Below are 25,048 nucleotides of genomic sequence, written 5' to 3' on the forward strand. Positions count from 1 at the left end.
TTTCATTTTTGGTAAAAGAATAAAAAATAAAGAACAGCATATGCTGAAAGAAATTAGGTACACAACAGGGACTGAAATAATTTCAAATAATTTTTCTTATAGCCGGATTGCTATTATAAAATAAGAATACATTTTGATTCAGAACTTTTATGAAGAACTTGGGCATTTTATTACAACATCTGTTTCTACATTTTAATTTCTCTTTTTCCTTTTATAGGTATTTGCATACTATTTTTTTTTTCAAGTGAGAAGACCTTTTTGTTTGCCACAAGAAGGCTATTATCCAGAATGTTAATGGGTTTTCAGCTATTAAGATGTAATGATATACCTTGAGTATTTAACTATAAATTTGAAAAATCTCCATGAACAATCTCAAAGGAATACTTAGAATGCACTCCTGGTAAATTGGCTCATTTTCCTGTAATTTACTGGAAGTGCTGATATGAGAGCAGGCCTAATGTGAAAAGTACATTAATCCCTGGAGTTACATTTTATGTATTAAATTATTACTCTCAAAGAATAAAACGTATGAGGCCATTTAGCCTTCGTTCACATTTGTTACTTAGAATCACAGTAGAGAAACAATCACTTATCTTTGATGCACAAAATTAGAAATGATGCATTTAATATCTTTTAAAACAAGAGGCGCAGTGATGCTCAGTTATGCTTTTGCATAACAATTGCTCTTTCCCAGAACAAGGACTGTTCTAGTTAAGAGCAAGAATCTTCAGGCTTTGTGGAGGCCCCTTTCATTCCATTGGTAATTGAAATATTTTTAGAAACCCATAATGCAGCCTTCTTTGATGTCAGTCAGAAAGATTAGTCTGCCTTCTAGCCATGAGCTTCTACCACATTGGGGGATTATTTAAGGAGGGAGTCAGTTTGCTGAAGTGAAGCAGTGGTTGTAGGAACATTTAGGGTCTTTTTTGGAATTTTGTCTAATGGTGTTTTTCTTCTTTGCCAGGGGACTGAAAGAGCCATAATTATGACATCAGGTGTTTTTTTGGTAAGCGGCCATTTATGATTCCGGAAGATTAAGGCAGCTAGGAAGCCCCTTCTGAGATTTTAACAAAGCTCTCGAACAACAACCAACGCCATGGACACAAAGCTGGACCCTTCCCGGGATGACCTACCTCTCATGGCCAACACCAGCCACATACTTGTGAAGCACTATGTACTGGATTTAGATGTGGACTTTGAAAGTCAAATCATCGAGGGCACCATAGTGCTTTTCTTTGAGTCTGGAAACAGATTCCAGAAACAGAGTGGGTCCACCAAGGAACCCTGCCGATCAGAGTCAAACGAAGCCTGCAGATTTAGGATGCCTGAACCCTGCCATAGTCCTGTGACAGATACAAGGACCTTCTCCTCTAAAACAAGATCTAATGATTTTACAATCTGTGGTAAAGGTGAAAAAGATACTTCTGGTAAAGATGGTAACCATGACAACTGGGAACAGGCTTCTGGGATTTCTAGCTCAAAGTACTGCTGTGACACAGGGAATCATGGGAGTGAGGATTTTTTGCTAGTGTTGGACTGCTGTGATTTATCTGTGTTAAAGGTTGAGGAGGTGGATGTTGCTGCTGTGCCAGGTATTGAAAAATTGACAAGGTCTCCCAAGCTCACAGTTGTTTCTGAGGAGCTCAGGAATCAGATTGTGTGTGAACTTGTGACTCTGCCTGCAGATCGTTGGAGGGAGCAGTTAGACTATTATGCTCGTTGCAGCCAGGCTCCTGGCTGTGGGGAACTCCTGTTTGACACTGACACTTGGAGCTTGCAGATCAGGAAGACAGGGGCTCAGACAGCTACTGACTTTCCTCACGCCATAAGGATACGGTACAGCACCAAACCCCAGGGGCGATCAGTTACCTGGACCTCAGACCAGAGTGGCAGGTAGGTTATCTGGGCGCCCCACAGCCCCCTGTCCGTTCATCTCACACACTGGGAGAGGAGCCTTTGCAGGGACACTCTCAGGAGACAGTCTCTGCAAAGATGCTCCTCTTTATTCTGTGGCATTACCCATCTAGCCTCAAATCCCTAGACCCATGGTGAAGCAGGTAAATTCCCAGGCATGCTCAACTCTTAATGGGATTATTTCCCTTAAGTCAGGATGAAAAGATTACCTTATTAAGCCCCTGTATTTCTGATTTAGGAGATTGAAAGGCAAGCCTAATGATTAAATCCCGAGCCTACCTCTCTGTTGGGATCTCTGCTGGCGACTTGAGTGCTGTAGATGGAAGCGATATGTGGCTCTGAGCAAATACTTTCTCAAAGTTCCTTCAGATTCCCCCTGAGGGAACAAACTGCCGCCAAGCTTTGTTGGTGTGAGGCCTGCTAAAGTGGTTCCAAATAACGCCAGCTCTGCTTGGGGACTTTTCTTACTGTACCTGTGTCTTGGCAGCTGCGCCTCCCAGACTGTCAGTTGTCAGGTAGCGTGAACCCCCACAACACTGGAATGGTGTGTTTTTGTGGGGTGTGGCGGTCCTGCTGAGACTGCACACTTGCTCCTTTGGCGCTGATTCTTCATATTTGACACCAGGAGCCTCTGGGTTTTTCGTGTGGAGAGAAGGAATTGATGAAGCATCAATTTCCAAGGGCACGTTAGGTTAGGCAGCCATTTGTTCTGTTCTTCTTGCCCTTCCTCCCACAATTGTTCGAGGTTTTTAGAATTTGAGGATTTTTAAATCAAACTTTTTTGATTCCTCATTATTTTACTTATGTCTTTGTGCTAATGTACTGCAAATCGATAGGAATGCTGATCTCCATGATCTTGTTTTGAGCGCCTTCTTTTATGGCATCAGACTCCCTTGACAGAAGTGGTCGTCTCTGGAAATTGCTTAGATCTCTTCCCTAACCCCCTTCCCCCTCAAACCTTTTAGATTTGCTTTTTTTAAAGCATCACTTTAATTTTGGGCTCTAATTATCCTATTCCTTGCCTCCAATCTTACCTCTCTGCTCTGGTCTCCCACTCTACTTACAATGAGTTCAGTTCTTGTCTTATTTCTGTTGGAGTCTGAGACAGTCTTTGGGAAATTGCAGGGTTGGTACAAACTTACACCAGTACAAAAGCATACTGATTTATGTATAGAATAACTTATTGGATATTCTTGGGAAACCAGGAGAGAAAGAAACAAGTGTTCTTTCTTTTTTTTTTTTTTTCTTTTTTAAGTTTATTTATTTATTTTGAGACAGAGGGAGAGCGCCAGCAGGGGAAGGGCAGGGAGAGAGGGGGAGAAAGAATCCCAAGCAGGCTCCATGCTGTCAGTACAGGGCCTGACGCGGGGCTCAATCTCACAAACCGGGAGGTCGTGACCTGAGGAGAAATCAAAAGCTGGACACTTAACTGACTGAGCCACCCAGGCTCAAAGAAACAGGTGTTCTAAATGTATCTTTAAAATTTTTTGAAATTATTAAGGATAGGGTTTTCAATGAGATTTAACAACATATGGTCTCTGAATACTTGATTAGGAAATCGGTTTTTAATACTCCTAGATATTTCATTTTTGAAATAAAATAATGGGGAAGAAGAGTCTATTAATAGTAATTGGAAGAAATATTCATTAATGGCCTCACACATGGCTTCCTTCTCAGTGCTCACTACACAGAAAGAGATTAGATTTTTGAATTACGTTCCATGTCAGGTGTGAATTACGTATGGATAAATGCTGCTTTCTGTAAAGGAACTGAAGGGGTGCTTGGGCACATCTTGTTCCTGCAAAGGTTGTCTTGGCAAATTTACTTGTAATGTTTCCTCTTCTGATAATTCAATAAAATGCATGATCATAGCAGGAGTTTAAACTGTATCCTTGGAAATTTGTGATTATGTGTTAGTAAATAAATGGCATTTATGCAGCCTTACGAGGATAATAAATTTTGTTTTAAAAAAGAAATCCTCAAAAGATGTTTCCTCTCCCTTTTGTCTTTTTTTGGGGTAATTTATGGCCACTAAATCTTTTTAAACTCTCCCACATGCTTAAGAATAAATCTAGGTGTATATTGGTAACTGTTTGGATAGTTTAAGGACTTTAAAATGCCTAAGGATCCCAGGTTGCTAGACAGAAAAAATTCCTCAGTGATAAGAAGTTAATCATCATCAGGGTTACTAGGCTTTATGAATACGATTGTGTGAAAATAGAAAATTTTACTATTGTATGAAAAATATAATTGGGTAGAGCTTATTTTCTCCAAGGCATAGAGTCTGCTTTTATTAAAACTAACATTTTATCCTTGAGTGGCAGAATACTATCTGCATACCTACCATAAATTCTTAGTCCTGGATAAGAAATGTTTTATTCTCATTTTACAATTAGGAAAATTGGATAAAGTTACTGAAAGCTCCTAGAAAAATCCATGTTTCAATTATAAGAGGGAACTATGTTTCTTACTTTTGATCTTTACCATGTCCATTTTTATGTGCAAAGATTTCAATATGTTTAAAAAATAATTACATTAGTTTTCAATAAATTTCTATTTTTAATCAGTAGAAACTTAAGAAAATCTCTAAATTGTTAATACCTTCCCTTTTGAGTTCCATCAGTACCTTCTCCCCTTGTCACGCTCCCCCTGCCCCATGTTGAAAATAAAACTTAAATTATTTAATTTGATAATATATAAATAATTATCATTTAGGAGATCAGAGGATCCCAGGCTGGAATGCACATTGTGACCAAACAATCTAACTGTATTAAAAATGTATGAAACAACCTCGCTGGTGGGGGTTGGGGGAGAAGGTGCTGACCTGTCACTTTGGAAATGAGGGGAGTCTGTAAAACTAAAGGCAAAAGGCAGTGCACCTCAGTACTGTGCTGTAGTTGATTAAGGTATTTCCCATGGGGATACAGGTTAACAAGTCCAGGACCACTATACATGTCTACTGGAATTGAGCAATTCAGTCAGTTATGTAAACCTGGGAACCAGGTTTCCTACTTTTGAAGTGGGAGGTTACAGAGAGCCAGGGGAGGACCCTAGAATGATCTATGTGCTGATAGATTAGAATTGGAGGCATCACTGTAAACTTATGTTTGGCTTAAGAGGGATACAGATGGTTGTATGTAGAAATACTGTAATTATAAGTAGGTGTTTTCCAAGGGTTAGCATGAAAGCATAAATTTCCTTGCTTGTCAGCCAAGAGGGTCTAAAAGCACAGTGCCTGGATCTTGGTTTTTACCATTCTCCAGTAAGGAAACCAGGGCTTCTTGGAGGAATGGCTAGGACTGGAGGAAATAGACAAGATGAGCCCTGGACACCTTGTAGTGCCAGAAAATAAGGAAGTGCTCAAACAGCAGCAGTAGTAGCCTGCAATTGCGAGTATATGCCCAAGGTCCAAGGAGCCATCTGAAAGAACTCCTAATGAACAAACCTGGGCAACAATGTAAAATAGTTTTGGATGATGACCTGAAGTATAAAATAAATATTCATGAGTTCACATTGATATAAATATTTGAATAAACAAATGGAGGCGAACAGACAAATCTAAGGTATAGAAGTTGTCCAAATTATGTAGATACTCTATCCTCAAGGAGATGGAACATAACTCCTGGCTCCTTACCAAGTATGGACTGAGAAAAATGAGTAACTTTACATTAGAAAAACCTGACAATCATGACCTGTCAGTGAGGAGGTCAAAATTAACATCAGTAGTGATGAGTCATGTTGATAGTGTGTACCCTTGGTATGATGTGATGAAATGACATCTTTGTGATTGTCCTCCCTCCAAACCCATCATCCCAATGGAACCAAGAGAAAAACATCAGATAAATCCCAGTTGAGGGACATTCAAAAAATACCCAACCTGTACTCCTCAAAACTCTCAGGGCTAACATAAACAAAGAAAAGCAAGTCTTAAACTGTCACAGTCCAGAGGAGCCTAAGGAGACATGAAGGAGATAAAAATAGTATATCCTGGAACAGAAAAAGGATATTAGGGAGAACCAAGGAAATCTGAATAAAATACAGACTTTAGTTAATAATGTATCAATATTGGTTTATCAGTTGTGACAAATATACTAACGGAAAATGTTAATAAAAGTGAGTATGGGGTAAATGGGAAGTCTATGTATTATCTTTTGCACTTGTAAAAATAAATCTAAACCTGATCTAAAATAATGTTTATTAAAAAAATAAACTACAAATTTGGAAAGCAGTCACCATCTTTATACCTTAAAACCTCCTTTTTGTAAGGGAGATTTTTATCAAGTGACCGTGTTTTCTGGGGAACTGAAAATGTATTTGAAGCTATAATAGAGTATTTCTTCCAATAGTTTTCAGTAATTTCTTCTTCCCCATTATTATTCTAGTTCTAAAGTGAGATATCTGGGGGTGCCTATGTGGCTCGGTTGATTAAGTATCCGACTTCCGCTCAGGTCATGATCTCACCACTCGTGAGTTGGAGCCCTGCATCAGGTTCTCTGCTGACATCTTAGAGCCTGGAACCTGCTTCAGATTCTGTGTCTCTATCTCTCTCCCCTTCCCCCACTCATGCGTTGTCTCTCTCTCTCTCTCTGTCTCTCTCTCTCAAAAGTGAATAAACATTTAAAAACATTTTAAAAAAATAAAGTGAGATATCTGGTAGTGTGAAAGCTACAGTTTCCTACCGAGGTTTAGCCATTGTGGGATTATGGAAGATCTTGAACTGAAATGCTCTTTCTTGCCTCAGTCATTACAGGTGACATTTAAAAAGGACTGCCAAAACAAACATGTATGTAACAATTTGATACAACATGCTTCTTGAAAACCCTGTTTACGTTTTGTAGTGTGAATGTGTGTGCCCTCTCAAACTATTTTGAAGAACTATTTCAGAACAGGGACTGAGTCAAGAATGTGTTAAGGAGTTATTGTTAAGCTGGGAAGGAAGGGGACTTAATATCTTTTTGGTTCTAGATCCCTAGTATACCTAAGAAAAAAACTTTTAGAAATGAAAATCTTTAAGGGTGGTGCCTGGCTGGCTCAGTTGGTTAAGTGTCAGACTCTTGATTTCAGGTCAGGTCATGATTCCATGGCCATGAGATCAAGCCTGAGTCTGCTTAAGATTCATTCTCGGGGCGCCTGGGTGGCGCAGTCGGTTAAGCGTCCGACTTCAGCCAGGTCACGATCTCGCGGTCCGTGAGTTCGAGCCCCGCGTCAGGCTCTGGGCTGATGGCTCGGAGCCTGGAGCCTGTTTCCGATTCTGTGTCTCCCTCTCTCTCTGCCCCTCCCCCGTTCATGCTCTGTCTCTCTCTGTCCCAAAAATAAATTTAAAAAAAAAAAAAAAAAAAAAGATTCATTCTCTCTCTCTCTCTCTGCCCCTCCCCTCTAGACCTCTGCCCCTCCCCTGCTGGAGCGCGTGCATGCTCTCTCTCTCTCAAAAAAAAAAAAAAAAAAAAAAAAAAAGTCTTAAAAAAAAAAATAAAGAAGGGGTGCCTGGGTGGCTCAGTCAGTTAAGCATCTGACTCTGGATTTCAGCTCAGGTCATGATTTCACAATTTCTTGAGTTCGAGCTCTACATGGGCTCAGTGCTGACAGTGTGGAGCCTGCTTGAGATTCTCCCTCTTTCTCTGCCCCTTCCCCACTGCACTCTCTCTGTCTCTCTCAAAATAAATAAATAAATTTAAGGGAAAAAAAAGAAATGGAAATCTTTAATTCAAAGTTTATGTACGTTTCCATTTACTTTTCTTTTCCACTGAATAAAATGTTATTTAAAACCAAAGCATTCTCTCTGGTAACCCATTCTCTTTTCCCTTAGGATCATTGTAATAGTCGTGGAACCAGCCAAGTGGTGTAGATAATCTGGGTTTAAGCTGATGACATCACTGAACAGGAGTTGGAGTTGAAATTCAGTTAAATATAGGAAATTTATTTTTAAAGCCCCGCTTACTTGGATCATCGTTAAAGATAAGGAAACTGATTAGGAAAATACACTATAATTTAAAGTAATATTAAAAGTTTTTAATTCCTTACATCACTATGATGTTGTTTTAGACAAGACCAGAATGAAGTTGGCAAGATACTAAAGAGAATAATTTTTTTCAATTATGTTTATTATTTAGCTATTGGACCAAGGAAAATGTAGACTTCAGGAGTATTTTTAGTTTGATATCAAAACCAGATGTTAAAACATGTTCCCCCTCCCCCACTGAAGTAGTTTCATTGTTTAATATCTCACTATAAAGGAAAGATTTAAGAGAATTGAGCAGATCTTTTGGAAGAGATTTCAGGTCTGAAAGGAACATTTCTACAGCTAATCCTTTTTTTTTCTTGCTTGCTTCAAGAAACCAATACAAAATTCATGAGGACTGAGGTAGGGATGCACAATAATGCTGTGATACCATTGTAAGAGGAGGAAGTGATAGTCCCAAACTTAAAAGTTTGCAAGCGTTCTACTCTAGCCTCTTTCTCCCCTTGCTGACATTCTAGATCTATCTCTGTTTCCTAGAATCCCAGGAGAAAAGGCAAGGATGGACTGTCTTAATTTACAAAAGTAACCCAAATGACTAACCAGCCAAACAGAAAAACCCTGAATAACCAAACATCAGTAGAAAATAACAAATCACAATGACCTATACCAAAGAGCATAGTATGTTGGAAAGAAGCTGGAAAGTGAGAGCCAGGAGACCTGAGGACTTGTCCCTTGTCCGAGCTGTGCTGCCCATTAGCTGTTTGACTTCAGATAAGGCATTTTACTTCCCTGGAGCTTAATTTTCTCATGTGCTAAAAAGAGATTTCATTGTAGGATCTCCAGATGAGACTTCCAGATGAGAAATACTGTCTTTGCCTTTATAAACAACTTGCCTATTCTGTACCCAAAACACTTGTGCTGAAAAGTGGGGAGTTTCTGACTCAAAGCCACTTCCATTCAGTCCAGTTCATTTTGTACACAAAATCTGAGTCAAAGTAGCATTCTCCTTGTACCTGCCACATGTCCAGTATGATTGATGGATCCTGGTTTCAGTAATTATGCCATGAAGGAGAATATAATGAGGAAGGTGTGTGTGGAGAGTTGAGGGGAGAGAGTGAGTCATAGTTGACATTTCCTATTTTAGTAGTTCGGTGCTTGGTTTTTGTGGCACAAGAAAGCAAGAGGGTTGCTTGCCTATAACTTGGGTTTAAGGAGAACATGGAGTCTTACAAAAGATCAGGTGCTGGAAAGGGAAGAGATGGTAATGAACTGAAAGAGGCCTGATGACTTTGTCACCCTGGCAAGTTTATGAAAGAATCCGACCCACCGGCACTGTTAACATCTTCGGCCCCCTAGCCTCCAGTGACCAGATCAGTATCTCATTATGGGAAAACACCCCAACAAGCTATACTCATGGCAGCTTCAAGCTCATCACCTCCTGCCCGCTTCTCCTGAAGCAGCCCTCTCCCCAGTCACTGAACCAAGTCTCTGAAAACAGGTGATTTTATGGAAAGCGGTGGAATTTGAAATGTTATTTAAAATAAGAATAACCCCCTTTTCACACTGACTGCAAAAAGACAAATCATATAATCATCACCTGAAGAAAAAGAAAATATGTGGCTTGAATCAATCCCCTTCAAGTGTTCTTTCTATCTAGAAGTTTATCTTCTGTCTATAAGGTGGCTCCTTAAGACAATGAGCAAGCATGGGAGTGTTTGCCGACCTCTTACCTTGGAAGGCATAGGTCATAGTCCATTGGGCTACTATAACAAGATGCCACAAATTTATTTCCTACTGTTCTGGAGGCTGGGAGTCCAAGATCAGGGTGCCAGTGTGGTCAGGTTCTGATGAAGGCACTCTTCTGGGTTGCAGACTGCTGATTTCTAGCATGGGGGAAGGGGCTTAGGAGCTAATGGTATCCGTCACGTTCATGCAATCCTTGTCCTCATGTGACCTAAGCACCTCCCAAAGGCCCCACCTTATAATCCCATCAGTCACATTGGGCATTAGGATTTCAACATAGGAATTTGAGGGGACACATTCAGCCCATAGCAGCATAGTGTGTCTCACCCTTGTTTGACCACTCCACGAACACAAACGTGTCAAACTGAAGTAGTAGCCATTCTGGCAAGTTCTTCCTCCACTTAGAAGTTCTCTTTTATTTATTTATTTATTTATTTATTTATTTATTTATTTATTTATTTTATTTTTTAACGTTTATGTATTTTTGAGAGACAGAGAGTGGCAGACAACGAGCAGGGGGAGGGGCAGAGAGAGGGAGACACAGAATCTGAAGGAGGCTCTGGGCTCCGAGCTGTCAGCACAGAGCCTGACGTGGGGCTCAAACCCACAAACTGTGAGATCATGACCTGAGCAAAGTCAGATGCCCAACCAACTGAGCCACCCAGGCACCCCCAACTTAGAAGCTCTTTAATGGCAGCAAGTCATGGGGCCGCTCTTACGCTGTCTTACCCTGTTCTTTTTCTGATTTTCAGTGTCTTCCTCCACATTCCCACAACTCCTGTGCAGTTAACTGAGCTCTCCAGGAAGTCTTTCATTGGGTGGCTATCCCAGGGCATGTGGGATGAGCCCTGGTGTGGGAGAATTTTCCTTTGCGTGCTAGAAGGAATTTTTCAGTCTGGAAATAATGAAGTTCTAAGCATTGGAGACTGGCGCCTGCACATCTGTCCCGTGAGCGTTTTAGCAACATGGCCGAGGTGCAAGGCTGTGCATGTTGAATAAACACAGCTGCATTTATTTCTGTGATTACACATCCAGATAGCTGCATAGCATGTTTATAAATGCACATAGATTTTCCTCCCCTCTTGGAGCACCAGGGGTGGGGGACAGGAAATCAGTTGTCTGTAGTTCTTGTTTGTAGGTGTGCATGATGGGAGCCATCTTTACTCTTGAATCACTATGTGGGGAGTAAGATTTTCATGATTCAGTGAAGTCCCTACATTCACCTATTCTCCACTTTTTGTTGGATGCCCCAAATTCCACCATTAGAGTTTTATCCAGAGGTTAAAGTTTTCATCTCTGTTAAAATATAGTTACTTAACTTTAAATTGTATTAGATATTTGCACTAGGGCATGTGACATGCGTAAGGATACCAGGTTGTAAAAGCTCAAAGCGCCATTGCTTATAAAGTCCCTGGTGCTTGGTTTGGGCATGTTGGGAAGGAAGGAGAGAGGCTGCAACTGAGAAAGAAGAAAAGGCCAAGAAAGGAGGAGGCTGAGAGCACGAAGATAATCTGCGATTTCAAGAAATTTTGCCTAGGACCTCCCTCTTTGGTGATTATTTTCCTATTGGCGAAAACATTCCAATAAGAAAGCAATGGTGTCTTCTATTAGACGTGGCTATATTTATGGATGGGGCTTCTACACTTTCAGAGTTACTGCTCTGGAGACCAAGGGGAAAGTGTGGTGTTTCTCCTAATCAGATGGTGCGGGGGGGGGGGTCCCCAAATGTGGGGCGTCCTGATAGGGTGGGGGCAGGCAGCATGGGCAGTGAAAGAATTCACCAAAGGCAGAGCAAGGGAGATAGAAGTTTACTGAATACACTGCAAGGGAGCCCAAGGGAGGACAGCAAAGGACAGACTGTCTGCATCGAGGCTGTGGTTGGGGCTGTTTTTAAGGGGGAAGGTGAGGACATATGGGGACATAAGGAATTTTCCCCTTTTTTCGTACCTGCGCCTGGTTGTAAGTAGCTCATAAGTCAGTTGGGGCCTGTGGATATTTTGAGGTTTGTCACCTGATGAGCCAGGTGGTTGCTGTGGGCCCTTTTGCCTTCCTCTCCATTCCATTACTGAAGCCTGTTGCCTAAAAGTGGCCTCTACAGAAAATAGAAAACACATAGATTAAAGAAAAAAAATGTTTAATGTTTATTTTTGAGAGAGAGAGAGAGAGCAGGGAAGGGGCAGAGAGAGAGGAAGACACAGAATCCCAAGCAGGCTCTGTGCTGTTGGCGTAGAGCCTGATGCGGGGCTTGATCCCGTAAACTGTGAGATCATGACCTGAGCTGAAGTTGGGCGCTCAACTGACTGAGCCACCCAGGCGCCCCTTGGGCAGAGAAAGTCTTAGGAGATCTCCAGTCAAAGGTCTGTCACTTCCTTGTAAATATCACAAATAGGTTTAACTCCACATGTCTACTTAGATTGGAAGTGGCTTCCTAGAGCTCTTGAACTGAGAAAAGTTGTGGGATCCATTCTGCTTCAGTGAGGAAGAAAGCCTTGATTCTCAATGTCTACCATTGTCAGAGGAAACGAGTTTATACCTGCCATTTGGCTGGTGGGAATACACCCCATTTCCACTGATGATACCTTTCTTCCTTGAGACCCTTCTATAAGATGGGCTTTGGGGGAAAAAGCAAAACAGTTAGTAGAGTTTTCAGAAGTAGGCATACCTTGAACCCCAACTCCCATGAGCTACTTGAGCTGCTACAGCACTGTCCCACCATGCACCCACCACTACCAGCCCCACCTGGGAGGAAGCTGGGAGAACCTCATTAGGTTCTTCAACAGTCTAAAGCTGGATGGTTAACCAAGATTAAGTCAACTGACTAAGGGTCCAAGGAGGCCAAGGTGGGAGTTCAGAACTCGTTGGTGGGAGATTCTGGGCCTTCTATGAAAATTTACCTTTGTTCTTAGATTTATAAACTTGGGACCAGAATCATAAGTTTATGGCCCAGAATAGAGGTCGGCTCTCCCCTCCATCGCCGTTTGACTTGGGACTCGGAGAGGTCAAGGGACTTTCTCACAGTCATTTGATAAGTTGGCCAGGACCACAGGCTCCTCCATTTCTAATCTTTCCTTGCCCTGTGTTGGACTTGCGAGCACACTGGCATGCACACCGCCTGGACAGAGAGGCTGCAGCTGCCTGTTTGCTCTGACATCCAGTTTCTGCCCTCCTTGTGACCTCTGAATGACAAGGAACCTCATTTCCCAGGCTGCCTTGTCTTCTGCCTCCTACTAGGTTTGGCCCACGGTTTGGGGCACTGGTGGAAAATTTGAGAGCAGGAGTTGGTGAGAAACAAGGTATTTCTTCCTCCCTCCCTGCTTTCTTTGGCATCTCCAGCAGTGACTGAGTCTCCCCTGGTCCCAGCACCCGTTGGACAGTCCCCACTGTGCCTCTGGCTTCTGCCACATGACCCCTTGAGCTGCAACCCAGTAATTCCCAGTAACACCAGCTCCCTCAGCCTGAGGACTCACTGCTGTTTACCCCTTCAGCTAATTCCCGGGTTGCCTCATTTTCCTCTGGCTTCTCGGCTCTTCTATTATTTGTATAGCCAGTTGCCTATGTTAAATTACTTATGTTTGGTAAGATCTAGACTGGTGTGTCCTTTCCTTACTGGGCCCTGAATGATGGAGTAGGACCATCATTCTGTGTGTTCCCTCACATTATAGGAACACAATAAATGTTGAGTCATAATCATGTTAATGAAAAAGGAAAACCAGTTTACCCAAGAGAGTTAGTGCTCTGCTCTATTCCTTTACTCTGTAAATCAAGCTGATTAAAACTACATCATGTTGTGCTCACTTCGGCAGCACATATACTAAAATTGGAACGATACAGAGAAGATTAGCATGGCCCCTGCGCAAGGATGACACGCAAATTCATGAAGCATTCCATATTTTTGGGTAAGGGGCATCAAGGAATCTACCCCTGAAATCATTGTTTCACTATATGCTAACTAATTTGGATGCAAATTTTAAAAAGTAAAAAATAAAATTAAAAAAAAAAAAACCCTACATCATGTTTGTCATAATTCCTGAAAAGCAAAAAAGTGGAGACATTTTCTTAAGACATTTTCCTGAGGGTCAGTCGTGTGCCTTCAACTCTGGTGTCAAAAGAATGGATTTCTTTGATCTCCTGGATCTTTTCCATCTCTGTCCTCTGATTTAATCATGGAAAGGATCGTTCTTGGTATGGGTGGGTCTGTAATTTTTAATTGTTGCAGAACGAGCCCTAACGTCATACTATTTGGTTTCCTCCACTCGCTTTGGTAATGACTCTACACTTGGCCTTCCCATCACAAGCTTGGTTGTTGTGACCTACGGTCCTGTTTAAGTTTTTTTTTTTTTTTAATGTTTATTTATTTTTGAGACAGAGAGAGACAGAGCATGAACGGGGGAGGGTCACAGAGAGAAGGAGACACAGAATCTGAAACAGGCTCCAGGCTCTGAGCTGTCAGCACAGAGCCTGACGCGGGGCTCGAACCCATGAACCGTGAGATCATGACCTGAGCCGAAGCCGGACGCTTAACCGACTGAGCCACCCAGGCGCCCCAATATCTCAGTGATCTCTAAACATACTTTCTTTTCCAGAATGTTTTCCAAAAGGTTTGTAAGAATGTCTCTAAACCTTTTTGTTTTCTTCTGAAGGTATTAAGGGCCTAAGGGGAGGGGCATGGGTAATATCAATTTTAAATTGGCAGAATAGTGGGGCACCTGGGTGGCCCATTTGGTTAAGCGTCCCACTTGGTTTCAGCTCAGGTCATGATCTCACAGTTTGTGAGTTCGAGCCCCACGTAGGGCTCCCTGCTTGGGATTCTCTCTCTCTCTCTCTCTCTCTCTCTGGCCCTTCTCTGTTTGTACTCTCTCTCAAAAATAGATATATAGATAAACTTAAAAAAAATAAATTGACAGAATGGTATTTAAAGCTATATCCAAAAATATATTCTTCCCTTAAAAAAAAAACAAAAAACAATTCTCTTTACATATTTAAGTAATTCATTTGGGAGAAGTTACTACCCAGCTATTCACATAGCCAGCCCTTGGCAGTTTTAGTTCAAAATGCTTTGAAACCAGTCAACTACAAAGCCTCAAATGTTTTCTCTTTAAAAGCTCAACTTAACCTTCACTATGGCGGTGGTGAGAAAAGTGACAACTCATTTAAAGATTCTCCCCTTTTGTTTCTTTGTCTTTCTTCTGCAGGCCATGTGTTTATACTATGGGATCTCCCATAAACAACAGGGCCCTTTTTCCCTGCCAGGAGCCACCCGTTGCCATGTCAACATGGCAAGCTACAGTTCGAGCAGCTGCATCTTTTGTTGTTTTAATGAGTGGGGAAAATTCTGCCAAGCCAACACAGCTTCGGGAAGGTACCGTACATGTGTTCTGTGCTTCTTTCTGTATTGCGCACATGCTGGACCCAGGGATCCAGTACGCAATGTTTTTCTCGACTTTAAAGAGCTCCTTGATTAGTTGGGTTGGAATGAACCTACTAAAAACATTTTGCCAGAGAAAACAGCAGGGGATGGGGAGGGGCACTTGAGAGTCTGGACAAAGCATGCGGGGCTCTTCATGCCAGAGTTATCAATTCCTAGATTATTTTAGCAGTTGCTTTCACCTGGTGGTTTGTGGGCCATAAGCGGGTGGTCTCAGCTGAAGACTTTTGGGCAGGCAAATGTGTCACAGAAACACTGTTACAGTTGGGTTGTCTGGAGTTCAGTCATGGAGCCTGTACCAGGTTATTTGTTGCACTGAGCAATCGAACTCCTGTTGGCTGACCCACTGGAGATGCCCTGCTAAGGCATCTGTTCTACACACTGTTTGCCGATTCGGTTCTGAACCAAAGGTGTGTAAGAAAGATGGAAGGCAAGTGCTAACGCATCAACGTTTTGTCTGCGAGTCACGTGCCTATTGCACTAGCTAACATTTTCAGTTAAGATCCAGAGTGTGTTGACGCCAGGTAAAACTTTTGTAATTATAATATATATTATTTCTTCATTTAAAATATGGTGTCTCCTCCTATGTACTTATTATAGAAACTTTAACACTTATAGAAAAGCAGAAGTAACACAAAATAACTTTAGAGAAAATGGTTGCTAACATTTTGCTGCATTTCCCCCCAGTGTTTGAAATCAGTATGTATAATACGTGTTATCATTTCAAAATTGTCGTCGCAGCATGTAAGAGTTTTATATTCCACTCTTTTCACTTGTACTGTATCTTGAATTTTTTCAGGCCACTAAGTATTTTTCAAAAATATGATTTTAATGTCTGCATAATAATTTTGTTGTATATATATCAGATTTTATTTAACGTTTCCACAGTATCAGGCATTTTTATTATTTACAGGGTGTTTTTCCTATTACGAATAAAGTTGCATTAAATTCCTGAGGAGATAGTGTGTATAAAATGAGATAGTGTGTGTTGAGTCAAAAGTTTTGAACGTGTTTAAGGTTGTTGGCACATATCTCAAGTTATTTTCCAGAAAGGTTGCACCAATTTCCATACCTATCTAGCTCTGAGGTTAACCTGGAGCTTCACCTGTCTGACAGGCAAGAGAAAGTCTCTCTTTAATTGGACCGCTTTGATTATCAGTGAGGTTGCACCTGTCCTTGTGGGTTTCTTAACCATTTTCATTAACTATTCACTTCCTTTGCCCATTTTTATTCTAATAAATAAGCCTTAGTGAAGCTTTTCGAAAGTTTGTTTCACCTTTTAATTTGATTGGGTCTTTAAAAAATAAAGATACTCGGGGCGCCTGGGTGGCTCAGTAGGTTGAGCGGCCGACTTCGGCTCAGGTCACGATCTCGCGGTCCGTGAGTTCGAGCCCGGCATCGGGCTCTGTGCTAACAGCTCAGAGCCTGGAGCCCATTTCAGATTCTGTGTCTCTCTCTCTCTGACCCTCCCCCGTTCATGCTCTGTCTCTCTCTGTCTCAAAAATAAATAAACGTTAAAAAAAAAATTATAAAAAAAATAAATAAATAAAGATAGTGGAGCCTCCAAGTTGGTAAATGTGAAGATGCAGAGAGAAGGCATGGATGTTTCATGCCTCTTCCCACGTCCCTTCTCATATGTGTCTCTTCCATCTAGCTGTTCCTGACTTGTCTACTCTTCATCAAACGTAGCAGAGAAGTACACTGGCTGAGGGTTTCTTTGGCTCTTTGTTTCCTTATGGGGCCCCCTCATCACATAAAACTTATATTAAACAAATCTGTAAGCTCATCTCCTATATAAAAGAATAAAATAAAATAAAATTATTAATCTCGTATGATATTTGTGGAAGTATTTTTCCCAGTTTATAATATGCCTTTTAATTTCATATAATGTTTTTGACCTAGAGGAGATTTTAATTTTTATGTAGTCAAATCTGTCAAGTTTCTCTTAGAAAGTCTTTTGTTGCTCTGAGATTCATCTGCTTTGTTCTAATATTTTTACTTAAATTTTAGTTTAATTTTTGTAATTTAATCTGTTGGCAGTTTATTCTGGTCAGCTGTATGAAATGAGAACTAAACTTTTTTTTTTCCCCAAATAGGAAACCAGTTGCTCCAAGATCATTTATTAGATTTTGCTGACTTGTAGTATCTCCTTTTTTAAAACAAAAAAATTATCTTTATTTTTGAGAGGGAGTGAGAGAGAGAGAGAGAAACTGAGAGGGAGAGTGGGGGAGGAGCAGAGAGACAGACAGACAGACAGACATAGAATCTGAGGCAGGCTCCAAGCTCTGAGCTGTCAGCACAGAGCCCCACGTGGGGCTCAAACTCAGGAACCATGAGATCATGACCTGAGCCAAAGTTGGACGCTCAACGGACTGAGCCACTCAGGCTCACCCCTCTCCTTTTTTTAAGTTTTTTATTTTAACTCCAGTATAGTTAACATACAGTGTTATATTGGTTTCAGGTGTAAAATCTAGCGATTCAACAATTCTCTGCAGTACTCAGTGCTCATCATGACAAGTGTTATCTTTTGATTTGTGAGATCTCCTGTGTCAGAAACTAGTTTTATGCATGTACTGGAGGGTTCAGTGACTGTTTACTTGATTCCCAAGGTCAAAGCCAAACAAAACAAGCAATATATTTAAAAATTTTATTTGTGAGGCAACTGGGGGGTTCAGTCGGTTGAGCATCTGACTTTGGCTCAGGTCACAATCTCACGGTTTGTGTGCAGAGAGCACAGAGCCCGCTTCTGATCCTCTGTCCCCCTCTTTCTCTGCCCCCTCCCAGCTCACGTTCTCTCTCTCTCAAAAATAATAATAAAAATAATTATAATTTTAATTTAAAAAATAGTAAGTAAATTTTTACTTTTAAAAATTGGTCACATTTACGTGGCTCATTTGGAAATGAACAAAGGACCGGGGTGCCTGGGTGGCTCCTTTGGTTAAGTGTCCTACTTTGGCTCAGGTTAGGATCTCACAGTTTGTGAGTTTGAGCCCCACGTCAGGCTCTGTGCTGACAGTTCAGAGCCTGGAGCCTGTTTCAGATTCCATGTCTCCTCCTCTCTCTGCCCCTCCCCCACTCACACTCTGTTGCTCTCTCTCTCTCTCTCAAAAATAAATGTTAAAAAAATTAGAAAATTTTTTAAACAAATGAACAAAGGACAAGAAAATTGCAATAAAGTTACCTTTTTTGCTCCTAATTTCCACCTACCCAGTAATTGTCCCCCAAGGCAATCAAGGTGACCAATTTTCTTTGTGGATGGTATAGTTTCTCCTTTTTTGTTGCACAAATCATAACATGCTATACACCTTTTTGTATTATGCTTCCTCCTCTAGAATAAATGTGTCTTATAGCTAATCTTATATCTGAACATAATAAAGAACTTCCTCATTATTTTTATGACTACAGAGTATTCTGTAAATGGATGTTTCACAATTTAGTTAACTGATAGCTCTTGACTTCACTCTTTATCAAATAATAAATTTAATGAGCATTTACTTCTCTCCTCTTCCCTCATCCACATTCCCCAGTTTTAATTAATACAGTTTGTGGTTTGGGACTGATATTATCTTTATATTTTGTTTTTGTATTATACCTTGTTCATTTAAGCCTTGTTCATGAGGTGTGACAAATATATATCTCTGTGTAATTAATCAGCCCCCCTATGAAGACATAGACTCTTTCTGTTCCCCTGGTAATTCCCCGTGCCTTTGCCATCTCTCCTTAAGTCATTTCTCCCCAGCCGCACACCAGTCTCCCACTGCTCTGATTTCCATATCTCTGCCTCTCCTGTGGATTCACATAAATGGACTTATTCTTTCATGTTGGGCTGCTTTTGCTCTGCATGTTTGTGAGTTGCATCCATATTGTTGTTGGTGTCAATAGTTTACTTTTTTATTATTTTTTTTATTAAATTTTTTTTTAATCTTTATTTTTGAGAGAGAGACAGAGTGTGAGCAGGGGAGGAGCAGAGAGAGAGGGAGACAAAGAATCCGAAGCAGGCTCCAGGCCCTGAGCTGTCAGCACAGAGCCTGACACGGGGCTTGAACTCACGAACCGTGAGATCATGACCTGAGCTGAAGTCTGACGCTCAACTGACTGAGCCACCCAGGCGCCCCAATATTTTACTCTTTTAAGGAAATTGGTGGTGGGGGGGGCCTTGGCTGGCTCAGTCAGTGGAGCATATCTCTAATCTCAAGGTTGTGAGTTTGAGCCCCGTGTCGGGAGTAGACTTTGCTTAGAACATTTTTGTTTTTTTAAATAAGATAATTGATGAGTAGTCACCCATTATATGAATGAACTGCACGGGTTTTTGTTTGTTTGTTTTTTGTTTTATCTGCCCACCTGGTGAGAGACATTTGAATTGTTTTTGCCCATCACAGAGCATATGCTGTGGACATTCAATTATAAGTCTTTTTGCAGATATAGGTTTTTATTTCTGAGTAATCATGGAGTGGAATTGTGGGATCATATATGTATATTTTAACTCTGTAAGTATCTGCCAGACTAGTTCCAAAGTGATGGAGTCATTTTCTGTTCCACCAGCAGAACACGTGGTGTTGTCAGTCCTTTTAATTTTAGCCCTCCAGCTGGTGGTAAAAAACTTCTCCTTGTGGCTTTAATTCACATTTCTCTGACGGCTAATGATGGTGAGCAACTTTTCATGTGCTTATTGTACATTCCTATATCTTCCTTTAAAAAAACATCTCTTCAACTCACTCATTTATTAAATGTGGGTTTTTGGTTGTTTTTATTATTAGATTGTAACAATACTTTATATACTCTAGATACAAACCTTCTGTCCAATGTATGTATTGCAAATACACTCTTCCAGTCTGTATGGCTTGCCTTTTCATTTTTTACTAGTAGTCTATAATATAACACTGATTTTTCTTAGAGACATTTTGTTCTGTAGTAATTCCATTACAGATTAAGTTGTTTCTGTAACAGTTTCTTGCAATCCTTCCTCATCTTTTTTATCTCATTACTTTGTTGTCTTTTGATCTCACTATGTTACACTGTCTCAGCCTGTTGCCTTCGCGTGGTTTTTTACTATTTTTTTAATAGAAGTTATATCTCGTATCATAATTGGAATGCCAGTTTGCTGAACTTGTTTGGGGTCTAGTAAATTGACTTCCAAGGCTTGTTCTTCCTCTGAGTCCTTAGAACAATGTTTTCTTTGACCTTTATTTTGAGGTTTTTTGTTTTTTGTTTTTTAATAGTGTTCATGGCTTTCCTCTCTGCTATGTACCGACAGGATAAAGTCTATGGATTTCCCTGCATTCCATTCACTGTCTACTTATATGCTGCCTAAAACCCTCTCTCTGTTAATCACAGGAGAGGTTACAAAGCACACCGCTCCTTTATCCAGGCTCTGGTGCCTTCTTGCAAGTTGTCTAATGAACTTCTGGTGGGCTCACACAGGGTCTTTTTCTACCCTCCCTATGTGGTTCCGTGACATGCTGAATTGATTGAGTATATGAAATGCCACAGCCTCAAGCAGGCACTGATACCTGAACTCCTCCAGCCTCTGTGGCTGCCTATTGTGGTTTACTTGTGATAACTACACTTCCTCAGATGCTGTGTGGCTCTCCCTCCTCCCACTTCACCACGGCTACATACTTCCTCATTCATAATTTGGCTCTGCAGTTCAGATATAAAGGCTGTGTTTGGCAGTGTTTCTCAAACTTGAGTATTATTTGTCTTTTTAGAGGGGAAAAAAAAATCCCGATTCACTGGAGTTGACTTAAATTACTTGTTTTAGAATGATATTTTAGAAAGTATAAATGGAAGACTGGGTATAAACTTTTACACAGTATATGTTATATTACATTATGGATATATTATTGATATATATTATTATGATATATGTGATATGGTCAGTATATTTATTATTATATATTTCGATAATATTTGTTATATATGTTATTATTATGTAATAACTCTTACACATCTATAAAGCCAAAATCAAATATAAACTAAACATAGACCAAACTATTAAATCAATAAAATTCAAATTAGCAACTTAATTTAATGAAAAGATTATTATTTTGCTGAAATGAAATTGCCCCTCACTATAACTGTAGTGTGGACAGCTCCATGAAGGTTCTGTTGAGATTATTGTGCGTCTTCTATCCTGAGCCACACAAGGATCTTGTCCTCCACTGCTTTTCTTCCACGTGTTGTAAAGCTTTTGTTTACACAGCATACTATTATGTCATCTAGTCCTTATTCACCAAAAACATCATCCATATGTTCTTTTCTTGTTATCTTTCAATAATTAAAGCAATTTTGCATGTCCCTGTGCAATCATATACACTAATGCAGATGTAAACTGTGAAATTGTTTACCAGTACTCAGTTATATCTGGATGATCCAGCCTGCTTGCCAAATCTGGCCTGCTACCTGTTTTTGTAAATAAAGTTTTACTGAAACATGGCCATTGCCTATGGCTGCTTTCGTGCTACAGTGGCAGAGCTGAACTATTGTGATAAAGATTGTATGGCCTGCAAAGCCTAAAATGTTTATTAACTAGCTTATTACAGAAAAAAAGCCTTCTGACCCCTTTCGTATCTGTCTATAATTGTCTATTTGAAGATTATCAAAATTAGAACAAGAATTGATTTTAAAATTTTCATGGAAATTTTTCATGCCTGCAGGAATATATCTGAGAATCTTTTTTTCAGAATTAACCAGTTCAGGGCAGAGTTGTAATAAAGGAGATGCCTACTGGGATTTGCTTATGTTCATACCACTTACACTTACGTGATATCATGGAGTAGACTTTACCAATTCAAACTGAGAAAGGATTGAGTGAGACAAGGAAAAATACTCATACTAATACCTAATACTGCAGTTCCCCTACAGACCACAGCTGAGGTTTTCCAAAGGACAACCGGAAAAGAGTACTAGCAAAGCTCTTTGCTAGTTCCAAAATGGCTATCTTGAGGATGGAATAATGCCTCCAAATTTCTGTGCGCTCCCTAGAGAAAAAGGGTATGTGGCTACAAGATGATACTACTTCCTTTCTAAGTTATGTTTTCTAGATTGTAGAGTGGTCTCCTAGGTCCTCCACTCTGTTGTGCACAATGCCCTTTAAAACGATGAGCTCCCCTCAAAAACATGAGCGGAAAACTGGGCCCCCAAGTCACAGTTGCCATCACAGTGACGCATCAGCGTGATTAGCACATTTGGCAGGCACCAGCTGATTTCTGGAAAGAAGCAAAGCACCTGGGAGCAGCATAATGTAATGAGGCAGATAACAGCAACAGAAATGACAGCAGCCTTTGGGCAGGGGACAGACATCAGAAGATGGACCTCTGAGCCCTTGCTACAGGAGGGAAATCATTCCTCTTCGCTCTTTACAAAAAGAAGGCTAATGGTTTAGATTGCAGCATGATGACCATCATAAGAATTTTATTAGCTCAGAAGTCACTAGCCTTTTTTTTTTTTTTTAACGTTTATTTATTTTTGAGACAGAGAGAGACAGAGCATGAACAGGGGAGGGGCAGAGAGAGAGGGGGAGACACAGAATCCGAAACAGGCTCCAGGCTCTGAGCTGTCAGCACAGAGCCCGACGCGGGGCTCGAACTCACGGATCGCGAGATCATGAACTGAGCCGAAGTCGGACGCCCAACCCACTGAGCCACCCAGGCGCCCCTCACTAGCCTTTTTTCAAGAAGGCTACCTCAAAGCTATCGATTTAGATTGGCTGGTTTGGCCCCTTTATTATTTAACTTCCCCAGCATAATTTCATTTGGGCAGATAGAAATGTTAGCTTGTATGTTACGGTTGGCCTCTGTTGCCTGCCAAAATGTAGCTCAACTATTATGCACAGAGACCCATTGCCCCCCAAAAGTGCTTTGTATGTAATAGGTGCTCAGTACTTGCTTTAAAAAATGTGTTCTGTATTATCAGATAGAAGTTCATGGAAGGAGCATTTAAAAGCACTACTGAATAGTAACAAAAAAGATTTCGGGGTCATTTCTGTACTTATGCTTCTGTTTAGAGTTTATGCCTTTTTTCCTAGGCTCAATAGATAATAAAAGAAAAAAGAACGGCACAACATTCTTATTTTTCCCTGTTCTGCAGTTCTTTTGTTTAGTTTAGTTTTATTTTATTTTTGTAGAGTCTAATTTAGTTTTATTTTTGTAGAGTCTAATTTAGTGTATTCCTACTTCCTAGATAAATAAAACATTCCACTTATTTTTCATGGAAAGCCTGATGTAAATGAATAAAACTAACCTAAGCTGCTTACAAAAGTAGGAGAAGAAGCATATGAACAAGAGAAAGGTGTTAAAAACTCTATGTGCCCTTGCATAGTATCTGATTTCATTTTTCTGTGCAAAAGTAAGAAACTGTAGACATTACTTCATCCTGGGCAAAATGCTACTCTGGCCTGCCCAATAGACTAAGTCTCTGACATTCTCTCTCTTGACTTTGTGTGGGGAAATTCCAGGAAAAAGCCAGGATTTCAGGGTCCAGACCCTCCTGTGTGCAATTGAAAGCCAACTTTCTTTCCTCTTGATGGCTCAAAATGAGCAATACTACTTAGACTGCTCCCACAGTATGCAACCAGGAATTACGTATAAGGAAATGATAAAGTAAAAGACGTTTAGGAATGGTTATGATTAAGAGTTTTCACCACAAAGAGAGAATGCAACGTAGAGAAAGCTCCTTGTTTCTAGAACTGAGGAAACTGTATTCTGAGCTAGCACACATACATATGTTTCAAGGGATAGGAGTACAGAGTGAATGCATTCACCTTTTTCTCTTTAGAAAGCTCCTGGTGATCGAGACAGTGTTGTGCTCCGTTACATCCCTCACTTTAAGGCCTCACATCATGTCTCAGCACTTTCTAAATCTTTGTCCATTCATTCTTTTCATTGTGACTTGCTTCTGACTGGCTCTTGCTTGCCCTCCTAGTGCTGTACTTACCATATTTGGCATACGGGAAGTCATCATGATGTCTTTTGGCTAATGATGATTACAACAGGCATGGACCAATTCTTTTTGCTATGGATTTTTGTCTTAGGCTTGACGTTCATGAATTTTTTCATGTGAATAAAGTTCTCAAGTGTACCTGTGACCATCTGCAGCAGTATGATTTGGTGCCTGGTTTGCTGACCCATTTTGTACTTAAGTTTAAGGGGAACTGGGTAATCTGTGTCACAGGTCAGAATGGTGGGTGAGATGTGGAATAACAAGCCTGGTGAAATGCTATGTATTCCTTTAGGTATTCGTTAACCGCGAGGGAAAACCTCAAAACCAATGGAGGTACTTGTGTTCTCAGTTCAGTAGGTGGCGCTCTTTTACCTGGTTCACAAGAATGATCTTGAAGGTCATTCTCTTCGGGGAGTCCTGTGCCGCAGGCAGTACCATGTTGTGGGGAAGGAAACCCGAAGCCCTGCTGGGTGGCATCAGTGCCTGAGAAGTGGTGGCATGACCTGGCAGTTGGCCCTGGTTAGGCAGTGCCGGTGCATACCAGCCCAGGGCATTCTTACTGTCTCCTTTGTTCTGGTGCCAGTTCCCGCCCTTGAGTAACAGCAGAGAAGAACTAACGAAAGACAGTCACGCCATGGGTATTCAAGAGGGTGGCACTAGCTCATAAAACCAGAACGTGTAGACTCAGCAGCTCAAAAGTACTGAAAGAGAAAGGGCTGGGGTTTGCTGAAAGACCCAAGCACTGGACAGGCAAGCCAAGAGAGGAAGAGCAACCCAAACCGGGACCTTTCCCTCCTTTTTATGTGTCTGTGATTATTAAAAAAAAAAACACAACACGTATATAACCTGCGCATTGTGTATGGTGTGACTATCTCTTACACTTAAAAATACACATTTTCCTTTATACACGTGTTCCTATACACCTTTAATTTGTAATACAAAGATACTGCAAAATCATAAAATAGCTTGATACATGGAATAATTTGGGCAGGAAATTCTGAAATTAAGAAGAGGGGCTGGAGAAAAAAAAATCAGTCGTGAGGTAGGAAACAAGCAGGGGCTACAGA

The 25,048-nt window shown here is 40.7% G+C and overlaps 1 protein-coding gene and 1 non-coding gene across 12 annotated transcripts in view; both read left to right on the plus strand.

Moving 5' to 3' along the window:
- AOPEP (aminopeptidase O (putative)) overlaps positions 1 to 25,048 on the plus strand; it is a 340,077-nt gene that overhangs the window by 35,116 nt on the left and 279,913 nt on the right. For all 11 annotated transcript variants that reach the window (XR_006210295.1, XR_006210297.1, XR_006210296.1 and 8 more), the window contains exons 2-3: positions 965 to 1,893; positions 14,809 to 14,975. Coding sequence is in view for 8 of the 11 variants with exons in the window: in XM_042963287.1 (XP_042819221.1) it covers positions 1,097 to 1,893; positions 14,809 to 14,975 (964 nt within the window). In the remaining 3 variants the exon portion in view is untranslated. The remainder of the gene's footprint in view (positions 1 to 964; positions 1,894 to 14,808; positions 14,976 to 25,048) is intronic.
- On the plus strand, positions 13,404 to 13,510 carry LOC122233363. The gene has a single exon (XR_006210912.1). It is a non-coding gene; the product is annotated as a U6 spliceosomal RNA (small nuclear RNA).

This window comes from Panthera tigris, chromosome D4, assembly GCF_018350195.1.
Source record: "Panthera tigris isolate Pti1 chromosome D4, P.tigris_Pti1_mat1.1, whole genome shotgun sequence".
Classification (NCBI taxonomy): Eukaryota; Metazoa; Chordata; class Mammalia; order Carnivora; family Felidae; genus Panthera; species Panthera tigris.